The sequence below is a fragment of the Halyomorpha halys genome, unplaced genomic scaffold, assembly GCF_000696795.3.
Source record: "Halyomorpha halys isolate HHAL.00 unplaced genomic scaffold, Hhal_1.1 Scaffold21.1, whole genome shotgun sequence".
Classification (NCBI taxonomy): domain Eukaryota; kingdom Metazoa; phylum Arthropoda; class Insecta; order Hemiptera; family Pentatomidae; genus Halyomorpha; species Halyomorpha halys.
The window spans coordinates 1,881,886-1,900,410 of NW_027112014.1; the positions used below are offsets into that span (position 1 = coordinate 1,881,886).

Here is an 18,525-nt window from a genome sequence, read left to right on the forward strand (position 1 = left end):
TTCAGAAAAATATATAAATAAAACAAAATTGAGAGGGAAAAAGAAAAGAAAAAAAAAATATATATTACTCATTAACGGCAAGTGACATTAATTGATGTGATAAAGATGTAAATAAATCAATTAGTTATGTGTATTCGTATAGATCTGTTTTCTTAAGGTAATTAAATATTTCTAGAATACCTTCCTTATCCATTACTTTATTTAAAAGGTATTTGTGAGATAGTTTGTAACTTTTTTTTTTAATCTACGGTAGCTCATTGAACGATTTTGTTATATAATAGTAACTTCTTGGCATCATTTTTCTAATTATATATTATTTTGTAATTTTGTATTTTATTTAACTAGGTATTATTAGATACCTTGTAACTTGTTTATGATATTTGTATATCTGAGATATTCCTTGGATCTAAAAATAAAAAAATTTAAAAAAATTATTAGATAGTCAATGCAGTGTCTCTTCAATGAAGTAATGAGGCAGCTGAAGTGATTTGTTAGATTCTGGGTATATAATCATACATTGTGTTATTTACTGAATAGTCTTAGGGTTCCTCGATGCCATAGGGCTAGGGAAAAAAATAAAACCTTTAAAAATTCTTTATTTAAAACAACTATTTCGTCCTTATAATGACACTAAGTCTTAATTGTGTTTATGCAGGTTGAAAGAGCAGACATTCAACTTTCCATATATAAATAGACTTAAATATATAGATAGAAAAAAAAACTTTATAAATCACGTTCAAATAATTTTAATTTATTTAATAAATAATATTTAAGGGCTTTAGACGAAGCTAAAAACTAATATGGTTTGAATTTTCCTTTAAAAAAATTGTAGGTCTGCTTTACTTGAAGCTTCATGAAGGTTTTATAATTATTTGTGAATATTAAATCATTTATTGGTATTAGTAATATATTTGTCATATTGTTCAATACGAGACTAATAGATTGGAATATCATAAACGTACAAAAAAATTAATTATTTCTGATCTACGAGCCAAATATATCTGGCAATTGAACAGTTTGTTCAGAGAAATTGGGGATTTCAGTAATTTTAAATCTTGCTATGGCAATAGAAAACATTTTGAAAAAACAAAAATGTAAATCGAGTATTTCAAATGTTTATTGTGACAGTGTTTCGAACCATTCCCTTTTATATATGTATATATAATGTTATTGACTAATTTTAAATAAATATTAACACGCAAAGATGTTTAGGAACAAACATTCTCAAAGGAAATGTTGATTTAAAAACAGCTATGAACAATCACACTATTCATAAAGGAATTTTTGTTTATTAGAAGGAACGATTATTCTTCGTTAAATGATTTTTTCTACATCTTACGTCAATAGATCAAAAGCAAGTAATTATCGAAAAGTGTTATGAATCGAATATGTTTAATAAGCAATCGATTGTTAACAAAATTAAGGGAGGGGATTTATAAAAGGTTTGGATTCCGCCATATTTTATCATCTTGTTCTAAGAAGTGGAAGAAGGAGCAGTGATGGGGCGTCGGTAAGTTCTTGTTCAATTTCATCTCTTTATTGTTTGTTTGTTGTTTTTTTTACACTGAGAGGTACATTTATTTTCATCTATATTTTATATTAATATGTTTTTAGAAATTTTAGGATGTATATTATGTGTATTGCTATTCAATTTGCAAATGAAATCTAAATACTGTTTCAAATATCTTTATTGGTTATTATTACTTCTGTTTTTGCTATATTGGGTTTTTTATGTATATCTCTATAGACATTAAAACTAATTTATTACTTATATAATTATTGTTTGCAAAATAAATTAATAATTTTAAATTGTGTAGAGGACTATCTACTTTAGTTATATCTTGTAACTTAATATTTTTATTTAATGTTTTTATTATCTTTTATTTAATAAATAAACATTTCTATATCTACTAAGTAATCGAAGTTAATGAAAAAAAAACTATTTTAAGTTAATTGTCGTTTAATAAGTATGATATTTGAAATTTATTACCTTTTCAAAGTAACATTGTTTCTTCATAATAACATAAAATTACAATACAGTTTTGTAATAATTACAATCAATTTATTACAACTAAAATAAATTTTATATTTGGTTTTTAATTTCTATCGTATTTTCAAGTTAATTTCTGTAATTGTCTTAAATACTGTTCAAAAATTGATTGAATACCATACGTTAATATATTTTCGAAAATATATTATTCACAAACGTATAACAATCAAATGAGTCAATCTCTTTTTACGTTATTTATGTTTATAGTTTATATTTATTAATTTTATAAAGTTTTAGGTGAATATTATTAGAATTGTTAGTGAAGATAGACACTATTCTAAATGTCTAAGTAGGTTTCGCTTTGTTGACTTATTAGTCGATTCTATCTTTTTTTCAACAAATAATTAGTTAAAATAATGATTATTTATAAAATTAATAATTTTAAATAATTGAATAGTACCTATTTTAATTTTTTTTTTACTATTTTGTATCTTTATTGACCGCCACTAGGACTCTCTTCCTACAATTTATTACTATTAATCTTAAAAGTAATTCCAATAATTTAAATTATTTCATGTTTATAATTTCAAATTACACATCCAAAAGTGTGAATAAATACTCATATACAGGTAATTTTAAAGACAATTAAAATTACTTTTTGACCAAATCATGCTATGAAGGGAGGGATTTTAAATTAACTAATCAGGAACCTATTCTAGACAAGTTGAAGTCAAAAGGTAGAATTATTTTTTAAATAGATAATGTTAATTTATATTTTATATAACGAAAGGTGAATTTGATGTGTTGTGGCTGTTCATATTAAAATACTGTTTTTGAGTATTTTTGTATATCTGTTAAATATGACAATAATTTCCCCCTAAATTCCGTTATATTTTAACAAGTTTAGTAAAGATTGTATAAATCTTATGCATTTTTTTAAAAACATAATTAAATATAGACATTCTGCAAAACTATAAAGTAAAAAATACGTTAAAATGTTTCTGTTATCTATTTATTACTCAAAAAGGAAGTAGTTATTAATAAAAACATATGTTATGGCTTAGATGTACTAAAGATATTCCTATGATTTGGCATTTAAATTAATAATTCAACTTTCTAATAAAATTCATGAGCATTAACCAAATCAGAATGGTAGAAAAAAAATAATCAGTTTAGTGACTGTTCTAATTAAAATAGAATTCTATGTTCCATAGTCATTTCCCAAACTTTCGACCAAAGTTCATACTCAAAACTCCTTCTTCGGTCTAACAACCATTGTTTTAATTTTAAACCTTTAAAGGAATTATGTCTGGTACTGTTCATAAACAGCTATGAAATCTTTCAATCTTAAATAAAATGGCTTCCACATTAATGTGGTGGCAATTCTGTGATGTTATTAATATTAAAATAACTCATAAGATAGAAAACCTGAGAACACTATATACAATAATATATCATCGTTTAACTTAATTAATAATTTAATTTTACAGGGTATTTACGCTTGAAATTATAAAAGCATTGCATCAGTATCAACGAATTGGTATTTACATTTGAAATATAACTTTTTATTAAATAAACCAAATGGTATCCTTGTTAAGTCTCACCACTCTTTTTTATATCAATAATCCAACGTTTCGGCCAAATCGGCCATCCTCAAGGACAATCTAAACATTTAACAGCTTATTATACATTTATTTGTAACAATTATAACAATAGCATTATTAATTATAATATAAAATACCTTAAATTCTCACGTCACATCAAAATTTAAAAAAGTTTTGCCGGCTATACTGCCCAGGTCATTAATAACAAGTCAAAATCACCCTATGAAAAATTCAATCAATAGAGGTCAGGCTTGTTATTAATTTAATTGAAAATAGATATAAGGAATTTGAACCAATATTATGTAGCGATTTTAAGTAAAATAAATTTATGAAAAATATGAGAAAATTGTTGTCACTATTTACAATTAATTTTAATATGAATTTTAATAATTGTAATAAATACAAATTGAGACCAAAATGTAATTTAAATTAAATTAATATCAAGCCTGACATGAGTGTATAGAAGGTTATAAATAGTTTGATTATATGATAGTTGATATTGTAGTATTATCTAAAATTAAAAGTTTTAAAAATTAATGAAGTTTTGAAAAAAATAGGTAACTAGACATAAGCTTAGGTAAGCTTATTAATAATTAATATGATTCTCTATTGATTGACTTTTTCATAGGGTTATTTTGACTTGTAATTAATGATCTGGGCAGTATAGCCGGCAAAACATTTTTACGTTTTGATGTGAGGTGATAATTTATATTTAAGGTTTGTTATATTACTAATAATAATGCTGTTGTTATAATTATTACAAATGAATGTATAATAAGCTGTTAAATGGATGGCCGAAACGTTGGACTATTGATATAGTAAATAGTGTTGAGACTAAACAAGGATACCATTTGATTTATTTAATAAATAAATACCAGTCTCAAGAAATTGAAAAAAATATATGTAATATAACTTTTTAGTTTCTTAAATATTTTCTATTATCACTTCACTTATTTTTTTTTTTAAATTTATTTATTCAAAAAAGTACATCCAATATGGTCCGACCATATGACATCTATTTGTCGGTGCCAAAATAACTTACAGAAATGATAGACATAAATTAAATTTCTTAATAACTCTTTTTATTATGACACTGTTGTGGCTGCTACGATTCATAATCTAGAACTGTAAAATATGAATTAATCTATAGCGATAAAACTAATAATTTAATTAACTAAATAATAAAATAAAAGTAAAGTAAAAAAAATAATTGAAAAAGCTTATGGAGTGAATAATAATAAGAAGAATTTACAATTAATAAAATAATAATAATGCATTCATAGTAGTATGGAGTGAACTTAAGAATAAAAAAAAAGAAGTAAAAATAAGAATACATTAAAATATAAAATAAATATAATATTATATTACACACAATAAAATAAATAATATGTGACATGATGTCTAATGTAATGATTATAAAAAAGAATGGAGCATGAAAACTAAAGATCAGCTAAAAGATACAACAAAAAATAATGATATAAGAATACAATGAAAATAAGGATCTATGTTTACTTAAATAAATAATATATATATTAGTAAATACACATATAAACAGAACATAATATTCAATAACATAACTCATAAGAAAGTGATCAAAGTCATTTTTCAAATGAATTAAACCAATACTTACATTCAATAAACATTTTTATTTTTAATTTGTATTTTAAATGCAACAAACCACCCAGTCACAGATCTGTATTTGTTTTACTCAGAAGTATAACTATGTTCTATGATTAATTATTAGATGAGATATATGTTTTATAAATAAAAAAAAAGTTTTCAAACAGTGTTCAACTGCTTTCGTGTAAAGCTGAAAGGATATAACATTTTGTCATTTGCTTTTGAGGTAGGGATTTGTAAGGAATTTAAATTTTCGTTTAAAAGTGTTTTGATTTTTGAAATATTTAATTAACAGTGTAGAACAAAATGTGTTTAAGATTATAATATAGAATTTTTATTTATTTTTTCCTGTTGGTAATCAATATTTAGTCAATTTTTTTTTTGTCAGAAAGAAAGAAATATTCTATTAGGAAATGACGATTAAAAAATCCTAAATAAACATTTATTCGTTGAATTTTTGTTTATAAGAAATTGTACAGAATTCTGCCGAATCTGTTTATTTTATTTATAAATATACACACTGCTAGGTAAATCAAACATTGGTATAAAACAGCGGAATGAATCGATCTATTCAATTTGCAATCGATAAAAAAAATAGACTAAGGGTGGGGGGTTGATGAGCTGTAGATTCCGCCATATTACTCTAAGAAGTCGCAGAAATCAGAGCGGTGATGGGGCATCAGTAAGTTCTCTATTTCAGCTATCTTTTGTTGTTTTTTAATTAATTTTTATTTATATATTTTTTAAAAGTTTATAAATACACCATATGAGTATTGCCGATCAATTTATAAAAATGAGACGTGGATTGACTTTTATTATTTAGAATGCTTTACCAGTATTCATATTACATTAACTTAAGAGATATATCTATCTATATTTTAAAAATAAATCATTAGAAGGTATTTTTTACAAGCTTTTAAAGTAAATTTCTGGAAACTGTAATATATTATTTTAGTGAAATTAAGACTTTGATTAATTCAATTTTAATTAATCTTAATAGTCCAAAAATGTTTTTTCTGATGATAACAATATGTACTTGATTTGAAGATATTGAAATTTTAATCACACAAATTTTGAATTAATTTATCAGTTCGTTAGTTCTTTTATTTAAAAAGAAATATTAAAGTACAAATCAAAACAGTGTTAACAAAAATTTATTATAAATTTGTTGTCTGGATTTTGTATTTTATAACGTATATTTTGTTGTTTACAAACTGATTATATCGATTGCGTAATATTGATTTAGTGATATATTTAAAATTAATTAATACACACATTCTTTACAATAATTATTATCTTTGTTCTATAAACTTTCTATTTATCATTATACGTATGCACAAATCTGAAAACGGTAGTTATGTTCGAAAAGCGCAATGAGTCGATCTATTTAGTGGAGAATCGATTTTTAAAAATTCTAAGTGTAGGGGGATTTATAAGTTGTAGATTCGGCCATATTGCTCTAAAAAGTGGAGGACATCAGAACGGTGATGGAGCATCCGTAAGTTCTTTTGTATTACAGCTATCTTTTGTTTTTAGTTTTACATTAATTTTATAATAATTAGGGAAATTATTCAGTTTTCCGGCGTATCTGTTTATTTTATTGCAAATATACACACTGCCAGATAAATTAAACATAGTTATGTAAAAAAGTATGAATCGATCTATTCAATTTGCAATCGATATAAAACATAGACTAGGGGTGGGGGGTTGATATGCTGTACATTCCGCCATATTATTGCTCGGAGAAGTGGAATACATCAGAGCAGCCATGGAACGTCTGTAAGTTCTTCTCTATTATTGTTATCTTTTGTTTATTAATTTACATTTATAGATTATATTTATTTGGTTTTGATCATTTTACACAAATATTTAATGATATAATTCATATAAGTACTGTCGATCAATTTACAATCCGAGAACGAGACGAGGTTAGATTTTGATGATTTTATTATTGATTAGTTTTCCTTATATTTTATTAATAATATTAGTATATTATTAATAATACGCTCATATTTTATAAAAGTTTTTAAATTAATAACTCGGAGTAATAAAATATTATAATAATTACTACACTATTGGAATTAAAACAATTCTCAATTTTTTAATGTTATTTTTTTGATACATTTTTTAATGGTTTTGACTTGTAAATACTTATCGTAGCCTAACTTTTTAATTTGAACAGTTGGGCTCATTATGAATAGTCTATAAATAGATATTATTTATTTTGTATTTTATTATTTCATATACTATTTACAGTATATGCCACAGTCCTCTTAAATACATTTTGTTATAATTTGTAAATTTTACATCTAATCAGTAACTTTAATTAACATTATTTGTTATCTTGATCAACTTGTATTTGATTAACCAGTCAGAAATCTGAGTCACCACATCAATGCCATCACTATCTACGAGCTTCTTTTTTCCTTGTACATACGTCAATAAATCAATGTTTTGATCATTAATCGATACTATCTAATGGGTAATCGATTTTAAATATGTCCAAGGGTGAGGAGTTTATAGAAGACTTAGATTCCGCCATATTTCTGTAAGAAGTTGATAAAGTCAGAGCAACTATGGGACGTCGAGTTTTTTTGTACCATAGATATTTTTTATTTTATTGTTTTACATTAATGTATACTTATAGTTTATATTAATTTATTTATTAAAGTTTTCTGAGTATTGGCAAGAGTTGACTCTAATAGTTAAGTACTGCTTAAAAGCCTTTACTTTATTGACTTAATGCAATAGTTATCCTTTTATTTAAAAAATGAATGATTTATATCATTAATAATTTTAAATAAATAAAAATAAGAGTTTTTTTCTGCATTGCTATAATACTTTACTTCTGGCAACTTTATTTTAACATTAAATTTAAAAGTTATTATTCATAGGTTTTTGATGTTTAGCAAATACATTGGTCTCTAAAATTTGCAGTCTATTATTTTTATTTTTTTAAAATTTTTAATAAAAGATTCTCTTTTCTTTACAGAAACGTAAAATTAAAATACATTTCTTTAAAAAAAAATTCTATTCATTATATTATCATTGACTTAATTTCTCAATTTATTTTTAATTAGTTAATTTCTATGATACTGATTGTCGATATGCTTTAAATTTAATTTAATATATTAAATAATACTGTTGAAAAATTGATAGTGTAACTTATATGTTAGGTTTTTTTGAAAATGCTACTTCCTAAACCAAATAATAATAATCAAGTGATAATTTTTTATATAAATATATACACTACCAGGAAATATAAATGTGCGTTTTTATCGAAAAGAGCTATGAATCGATCTATTTGATGGGTAATCGACTGACCTGCCGATTCCGCCATATTGCTCTAATAGGTTGAAGACATCAGAGCAGTGATGGAGCAACCGTAAGTTCTCCTCTATTACGGTTTTATTCTGTTTATTAAGTTTACATAAATTTATATTTATAGTTTGTATTTATTTTATTTTGGAAATTTTACACAATTACATAATGATATAAATGAATATAGCCGATTAAGTTACAACTTGAGAATGAGACGTGGATTGGCATTGATGATTTTATTAAATTTATTGATTAGTTCTCCTTTTATTAAAAAAAAACCAAAACAAAAAATTCGCTTATGTTTTATACTGGTTATAGTTCTTACAAAAAATTTATTATAAATTTGATTTCTAGGTTTTCTATTTTATAATGTATAAAATAGGTGACGTAATTTTGTTAAACTCAATTTGTTGTTCACAAAAAGATTATATCTATTGCGTGAAATTGGTTTATACAATTTATTGAATAGTTCTCCTTTTATTTAAAAATAAATAATTCTCACATGTTTTATAATAATTATTATCTTTGTTCTATGAATTTTCTATACACCATTATACGTATGCACTGAACAGAAAATGTTAGTTATAATCGAAAAGTGCAATCGATCTATTTAGTATGAAATAGGCTTTTAAAAAGTTTAAGGGTAGGGGCTTTATAAGCTGTCGAGTTCTATTCAGTTATTTTATTTGATTTTTTGAGTTCAAAAACTAGGAAGTTACATATACGCTTATATATAATAACAGTTCTAAAATGTAATCTAAATATTTAATTAATCATTGACGCATTTTTGTTTATAGGAATAAAGTATAATCAGCAATTATACGGAGTTCTGCTGTACTTATTTATTTTAATATAAATATTTAAACTATTAGGTAAATTAAACATTCGCTGTTACCAAACAGAGCAATGAATCGATCTATCTAATGTGAAATCATGGGAAAAAATTAGACTAAGGGTGGGGTGTTTATGAGCTGTGGGCACCGCCATATTGGTCTAAGGAGTCGAAGACATCAGAACAGTGATGGGGCATCTGTAAGTTCGTCTCTATTACAGCTATATTTTGTTGTTTTTTAATTAATTTATATTTATGTATTTTTTAAAAGTGTAAACATACACCATATAGGTATTGGTTTTTTGAGGTTTAGCAAATACATTGGTCTCTAAAATTTGCAATCTTTTATTTTTTTTTTACAAATTTATAATAAAAGATTCTCTTTTTCTTTACAGAAACGTAAACTTAGAATACTTTTCTTTAAAAAATATTCTATTCATTACATTATCATTGAATTAATTTATCAATTTATGTTTTAATTAGTTAATTTCTATGAGACTGATTATCGATATGCTTTAAAGTAAAATAATGGTGAAAAATTGATAGTGTAACTTATATGTTAGGTTTTTTGAAAATACTACTTTCTAAACCAAAGAATAATAATCAACTGATAAATTTTAATTTAAATATATAAATACTAGAAAATATAAACGTGCGTTATTATCGAAAAGAGCTATGAATCGATCTATTTGATAGGTAATCGACTGAGCTGCCGATTCCGCCATATTGCTCTAATAAGTTGAAGACATCAGAGCGGTGATGGAGCAACCGTAAGTTCTCCTCTATTACGGTTATCTTCTGATATTAATATTAAGTTTTACATTAATTTATATTTATAGATTGTATTTATTTGGTTTTGGAAATTTTTTTACGATTACGTAATAATATAAAGTTATGATTACAGCCGGTCAATTTACAACCGGAGAATGAGACACGAATTCATAATGATTATTTTATTATATTTATCGATTAGTTCTCGTTTCATTTAAAAATAAATAATTAATATTAATGCATATATTTTATAAAAATAATTATCTTTGTTTTATGAATTTTCTACCAATTATTATAAATAACCACAAATCTGAAAACGTTAGATATGATCGAAAAGTGCAGTAAGTCGATCTATTTAGTTGAGAATCGACTTTTAAAAAGTCTAAGGGTAGGGGGATTTATGAGTTGTAGATTCGGCCATATTGCTCTAAGAAGTGAATGACATCAGAACGGTGATGGAGCATCCGTAAGTTCTTCTCTATTACAGCTATATTTTGTTTATTAATTTACATTTATATTTTATATTTATGAAAATTGTTCAGTTTTCTGCTGTATATGTTTATTTTATTATAAATATACACACTATCTGGTAAAGTAAACATCGTTATAAAAAAAAAGTATGAATCGATCTATTCAATTTGCAATCGATATACAAAATAGACTAAGGGTGGGGGTTGATATGCTGTACAATCCGCCATATTATTGCTCGAAGAAGTGGAACACATCAGAGCAGCGATGGAGCGTCTGTAAGTTCTTCTCTATTATTGTTATCTTTTGTTTATTAATTTACATTTATAGATTATATTTATTTGGTTTTAATCATTTTACACAAATATGTAATGATATAATTCGTATAAGTACTGTCAATCAATTTAGAATCCGAGAACGAGACGAGGTTAGATTTTGATGATTTTATTATTGATTAGTTTTCCTTATATTTTATTAATAATAAGCTCATATTTTATAATAGTTTTTAAATTAATTTATTGAATTAGATTATATTTATTTGGTTTTGATCATTTTACACAAATATGTAATTATATAAATCTTAAGAGTTCAGCCAAACAGCCTGCGAATGAGACGCGAATTGATTTTGATAATTCTATTTATTATAAATTAATTCTCCTTTTATTCCAAAATAGACTATTCCCTCATGTTTTATACTATTTTTTAATTTAATTATTATACGTGGTTAAATATTTTGATAATTAATATTTAAAAGAAATTAAAATTTCATTTGTCTACATCTTATTAATAATAAAAAATATATATATACTAATTTATTAAATTATTCACGATTATTTGTGCTCATTAAATGTTGATTAAAAATGTATTGTCTAAAATTTGCATTTTATTAATTATATGCGGTGACATATTATTATTATATTTAATTTATTGTAAATAGTAAATTTTGAATCAAATCTGTAACTTGGATTAACATTATTTATAAATATTATTAGTGTTTATTGAATGTTTTTGAGCAACTTATGTTAAACATTCATAAATCTCAGTTATTTTATTAAAGCTATGAGCTATAAGCTATTAGCTATTAGAGTAGGGGGTTTATGAGCTGTCGATTTCGCCATATTGTTTTAAGTAGTGAAAGAAATCAGAGTAGTCATTGAACGTCAGTAAGTCCTTTTGTATTAAAGCTATTTAATTCTTTTGAATTTGATATTTTAAGATAGTTTACAGGTTATATAATGATAATTGTAGATTAATTTTCAGCCAGATAATGTATTGTGAATTGAATTTTATATTAGGGATTTTCTTTTCACGATATTTACCTCATTTATACTGAAATTAAAAACTTAATAATTCATAACAGCATTACATCAATATTTTTATTACTTCTTTATCAGTTATGTTAATGAGTATTAGCTAAGTTTTATTTAAATGTATGTATTAGAAGATATTTAAGAAATTAAATGGTCATTTTTAAAAAACTAAATATACATTCGCGTCTATAACTTTCTCCTAAATCCTTGCATACATAATTAATATTGTTCAGTGTTTAACTTTTTTTTAAATTATTCTATTAAACCTAGTTACATCGGACAATTAATAAGTAATTCAATTGGTTATTAAAGTAATAGTAAAAGAAGTAAACGTAATTTAATTTACATTTAAATTATTCGTAAGGAATGAAGTTAGGAAACGTCTTTTAGGTTTGCTAGAATTTCTGTATTTCATATAATTCAATGAGCAAAAAATCATTATTCCATTATTATATGTTTTAAATGTTGAATTCAATTGTAACTCTTATAATTAAATAACAAATATCTTATGCTAATAATGATAAATCGAAAATATTATTCTTTTTACTGGAATCGATATTGAAAATTGCATGAGTGGGAGTGAACTAGCCACTGAATTCGCCAATCCATTTCAAGAAGTTTATTGAAAACCAATATAAAAGATTTCGGACACTTTTGGGAAAGATAGTAGATTTTTTTATTCGAAAATATTTTGATTCGACCATTTTATTAGTTTCTTTACTTTTAATAAATGTTATTGAAACAATACTTTGTTATAAATATGATCCTGATAGCCGAATATCAATTGATGACTAAGCGATAAACGATTAAGAATTGCTGACTGTACACCACAAAGAAGCCTAAACAATTTAATTTCTCATGTTACAAGATATGCGCCACTCTGTCTACTTGCTAAGAATTCAGTTCATTGTTTATAAATTCCTATCATCATATCTGAATATTATATTGTTCTATTGATTCCTGGAACAACAATTGTGGTTATATTTTTCTACAAGTTTTCTTGTGAAATCTTAACAATTGAATGCATTTAACTATACCATTTTTTTTTTTTAGACTAAATAATTATTAAATAATTTGTAGGAATGTATAATTAAAATTAATAATTGATATTTTTGTGGAAGAGTAACTCTATAAGAAAAAACAAACAAATTTCAGCATCTCTGCTAAAGCGTTTCATAGTTGTAAAATATTGTTTCCAATGAATCTCTGTACCATTATAGTAATAGAAACAACAATGAGAATATGGGTTATTATAAGTGTTAATTAAGTTGATAATATTGGTACGCTGCCAATAATATTAAAAAAAATTAATAAATAAATCCAGAAACATTTTATTGGAAAATAATACTACAAATAAAATAAAAAAATACATTTAATATTGAAGTATTAGCTAGGATACAGAGGCTCTTGAAGGCGCTAGAACCCGCAACACACAACTCTTGTTATGGTTCCCAACTGCTTATGTAGATATTTTCACTTCTTTTAAACGTAACCTTCCCGATTCTGTTTTTTTTCTGGATTAATTAATAAGTTAATAATAGAATATGTGCCCACAAAAATCAAGATATAATATCTGTAGTCAGGTAAAATTAATATCTATAATTATATATATAATCTATAATATATATAATTATGAGAGATAGTTGACCGTGGATGATAAATGAGGAGAAGATGGTTGGGGGTGCGGTCAATGAAACACAAATAAGTATGACTAGCAGGTTGGTTTTCATGCTTTTTTGTTTTCTTCCCCCTTTCTTTATTTTACTCTTTCCCCTTATTTTACTTTTATCTTATTTTACTCTTTCCCCTTATTTACTCCACTTTTATCCTTTTTCCTACCCATATATTGTTACATATATTTCTCTTCCTCTCAATTTTCATTTTCTTTCCATGTTTAAATTTCAAATTAATAATAACTAATATGTTCATACTTCTTTACATTATATAACTTTAATTTTATTTCATTTACTTAATTAAGTTATTATACCCATTTTTTCAATTACCTATGTCTACATTTTATTTCCCGCTTCTCCCATCACTTAATTTTATTAATTCTATTTTGTAAAACTATTCATTGTTTGTGTAAAATTATTTTGTTTATATTTTATTTTTTATTTTTTTATATTTCTATACTTACTGTAGTTATTATCTTATGGTTGTTATCTTGTTTTGTTTTTAGCCCTGAAGAAGGCTAGAAACTCTAGCCGAAACGTTGGCACATTAAAATAAGTTAGTCATACTTATTTGTGTTTCATTGACCGCACCCCCAACCATCTTCTCCTCATATAATATATATAAGTAAATTTAAAAGCACTAATATATTTCAACGGATTCACATGTAAAATTACTTGAAGAAGACGATGGTAAATATTTTGCTACACTCTCATGATCTGTAGGCCCTATATGACAGTTTTATCTAAATACACCCTTGTGTTTTTATCTTCAACTCCATAAGCACTACTTGTAGCTTAACTTTGTTTATTAGTAAAATTTGAAAAATTAAATTGTTCAAATTTTGGTACATAACATGTGCATATATACGGGAGCATATATCTCTTTAATTTTAAATGAAATATGTTTTTGCCCGAATTTGGTGTCCGTTGCCAGTGTAGCACTATGCATTTCAGTAAATACCTCTAAACCGATTTACAATGAATGGATAGCAATTTTTCTTTTCTTTTTTTTTCTCCCTGAGTTAAAAATTTTTTTGAATCTGTGCACTCATCAAAATTAAGTTTTTATTTAGTAGACTGAATTTTTTCAGCTCTGTTAGTAAGTTATTAATTTTTTTTAAATGTACGAAAAAAATGAAGGGCGACCATTTGGAAAGACCGTGTCAGGCCAACGGTCCCTTACGGAATGTTAAAACCTTTTGCAAACGTATTTGTCAAATATTTTTAACAATAGTTCTTACAAAAAAATTAACTTGCACCTACTTAAAGTTTTAGCTAAATTAAAAGTTATTTTTTATAGAATGTAGTAGCTTTTGAAGGCGCAAATATAACAGTACAAAGACTTGTTTCACTGTGACAGTTTTCTGCGATTGTAGACTCTGTTCTAGCTACTACTGTGGTGTAAACATTATGATAGTTGCCGTGATGGAAGTACTGTTGTACTTGGTTTGGGATTGTAGTTGACATTACATCTAATGTTAATGAAGCTACACATGTATTCACTTTTAAAGTGGAATATAGCGCTTTATTCATATTATCCTGTGTACTTAAAGTTGGGTGGGAAAACTGATTATTTCTGAACTCTTAAATCATCAGTAAATTAGGAACAAATATATTAAATATTTGTCACCTTGAATTATCAAAGAAAATGCACTTTACATCTCGTTTCAACGTACAAATCAAAAAGATATTTTTCTATAGTATTAAAAGACATATATTTTGATATAATTTATTTTATTTCTACATTTTATTTTATTTTATATTTTATTTTAATGGTATTTTTTTTTAGTTTTATAACTACAGTGAATAAAGCCCTATTTTTTATCAATTTGTAATTCCTTGAAAAGGCCACTGCATATAGTTTTTTATACTATATTTTAAAATTAATTACTACAAAATATCCATATTTTACCACATCTTTGTTTGTTTGTTAGTTTTGAAAGGGCCTGCTGTTAACAGCTGTTAACAGCCTGGTCATCAACGCCCATTGGTTGTTGGCTTCGGTAAGGCCTAGTTGTTTTAGTCATAGCTTTGGTTCATGAACAATACCACAGTACCACATCATTGATTCATGAACAATGTGCACAACATATCTAGGTGATAGATATTATAATATAAATCAAATGTGAATAAAACGTTGATATGATACTTAGGCATTACATTTATAAACTCCCTGTTATACTAATAACAAGAATGTTTATATTTTTTAGAAATCCTCCAAGCTCTTAAACAACAATAAAAAAAGTTGCTGTGAGAAACCCCTGAATGAACAAAAAATGCAATTAAAAGGGAATACATATATTTCTTAAAATCCATATCATTGCCTATGTTTTTTTTTAAGTTGGATTTTTTATAATGAAGCGTGTAATTTATTATTTTATTTGTTAGTTATATTTTTTTCTTTTTAAAGTGATATATTACCATATCTGTTTTGTTTTTTTAAAATCCAAAAATACAGTCACCATTTTAATAATATTACTTTATATTATTAATATGTTTTTTACCCTTTAATGATCTTACTCGGACAGTAATAGGAACAGCAATTCAGTGCTACAGAACAATGGTCAGGCTGCCGTTGGTTCGAATGTCAGCAACGGCAACCAAGCTCAGCTCCGATTCCAAAATTATAGAGCAAGATTCGGCAGACCTTACATCCTCAATGTTCCGTAAGTAGAACTAAGTTACACATAAATGTATATTTTGTTAGTTATATGTTTTATTTGAGATCCTTATTAGTGTGAGTAGAAAGATTTTAGCCTCGGTGGAAGAGAGCCTCGAAATGTTTGAACATTTTATTTCAAATTTAAGTTAATTTCTGTATAAATTGTTAAAGTATTTTTTTTATTCTATTTTAAAGATTTTTGTATTGTTGTTTTTCATTAATTATTGTATACAATTTTCCAAGAGGGAATAATCGATTCATAGAGTACAAATATCTTTTGTATGAAATATTTATGTTATTTGAATTTCCTTTTACTTTATTTTATAGTATATAAATTATTTATAATTACCATACGATAAAAATAAAAAGTGATGAATATAAAATAAATAAATAAGTGAACATAAATTATAAATGTCGGAGAAATGAACAATTTCTGAAATTAATATACTGTCAATAATATGGAAATTTAATGATTTAATGTATGTTATAAATAGGCTCTATTTGCATTGGGTTATTCCCTAGAAGCAAATATTCTATGAATAAATAAACATTGTTAAAAGAGATTATTACATTAAAGAATGCTTATAAAACTTATTTAGAGACATTGCCTATCAAAATGTATAAAAACGCAGCATTTTATTATATTCATTAATTACTTTTTATTGGTTCCCACAGGCCGCAGTTCCAGCAGCCTATGTACCGCCCAGCGAGACACCCCTGGGACGGTAGAGTGCCGCCTTACCCATACCACCTACAGCCACAATCTACATACTTCACCAACCAATTTTTTCCTTACCCATCTACTCCAGTGAGACCTATGGTGCCTAGGTCCGAAGTATTCTACACTCCACAGAGAGTTCCATATCAGGTAGGATCAACATTGAGCAAATAACATAACTTTTCAGAAGCTGTAAAGACAGCTGAAAATCAAAATAATGCAATCAGATATAAATCAAATACATGAAATTGTGTACCTTCTTTCACTCTATAATGTTTTATTCTTATATTAGGTATTTTGTAAAAGTTCTTCATTTTAACTTTTTTATTTTTTCTTCTTGAATATTGAACTTTCCTCTCAAATTAAAATATTTTATTATGTACACTATTTAAGTATTTTATTTTCATTAATACACTTAAAAAGATCAAAATGATAATAAAACTACTGATAAGATTTTGATTCTGAAGATAGGGAGAGCTTCAAAACGATGGTGAAAAAATATGTTTGAATTAAATTACAAAAATACCTAATATAAGTATATAATACTATAAATCCGTAGTTAAACAGAAAATACAATAGGGTATACTGAAAAGCTGTTTCATTGAAAAGTAGGTTGATATAGGTGAAATATAAGTGGCAATTTCACTTAGTTTCTCTGATGGTTAAAAATAAAATTTTATTTAATATGTATCAAAATGATTAAGGAAAATCATTGGCCACATTACACCCGCGATTTTTGATTACAAAACTCTTGTATTATATAACTATAAATATTTTTACATTATACTGTACTATTACAAACCATGAAAGGTCTGGGGTGCAGTAATTAGTAAGAAGGTAATATTACTAGACCAACGATTATGTAAGGTGGTAATTAGGTAATAATCGTGCTCGACAACCAGATTTGTTGAATCCATTATGTGTATAATATATGTACTTATATATATTCAACATATTTGTAACGTATCGGCCATATTTCAATGACCATACTGTACCACAATGCTCCTCATACCAATCACTCTACCAATAAATGGTTTCATGCATTTAACACATGTAAGTATAGACATTTTCTTATATTATTTTTAGCTGATCATTTTTGGGGGCTTTTATGTCTTGTACTTTAAAATCTAGCGAAATATTTGTCGTTTTTTTCAATTTTTCTATTACACTGACTTTTCTCAGACAGATTTTCCTCAATCATCTTGATTAGTATCTATTAATTGAAATTAATACCACTAGAAAAACTAAGAATGAAATCTTGTTGTTTTCAACAGATACAATTTAATTTTAATGTAGTTTATGAAATAAAATTTTGCCCTGTCATGAATGAAAAATTACTTTACTTATATGTATTTTTTACAGTAATCTGACTTTTTAATAATAAAAATCAAGCTAGTAAAATATTAATTTATACATTGTAAATGTAAAAATCCCAAGAAAAAAAAAGACTTCGGTTTTTAAGCAGATGGGAATAATCAGAATTTTAAATAAATTATCAAAACTACATTAAAGTGATGTATATTAAAAAAAAATATTTCAATGGGGGTGCATTTTAA

The 18,525-nt window shown here is 25.3% G+C and overlaps 1 protein-coding gene across 9 annotated transcripts in view; it reads left to right on the forward strand.

Moving 5' to 3' along the window:
• Positions 1-1,430: 1,430 nt before the first annotated feature.
• LOC106681800 (uncharacterized) overlaps positions 1,431-18,525 on the forward strand; it is a 52,862-nt gene continuing 35,767 nt past the window's right edge. For 7 of the 9 annotated variants that reach the window (XM_014422328.2, XM_014422369.2, XM_014422345.2 and 4 more), the window contains exons 1-3: positions 10,841-10,884; positions 16,118-16,255; positions 16,927-17,119. In XM_014422328.2, coding sequence (XP_014277814.1) covers positions 10,874-10,884; positions 16,118-16,255; positions 16,927-17,119 — 342 coding nt within the window. In that variant the 5' untranslated portion in view covers positions 10,841-10,873. Of the gene's footprint in view, positions 1,511-6,969; positions 6,994-10,840; positions 10,885-16,117; positions 16,256-16,926; positions 17,120-18,525 lie in introns of those variants that run through there. The other 2 variants (XM_014422318.2, XM_067049923.1) reach the window with 2 other exon arrangements.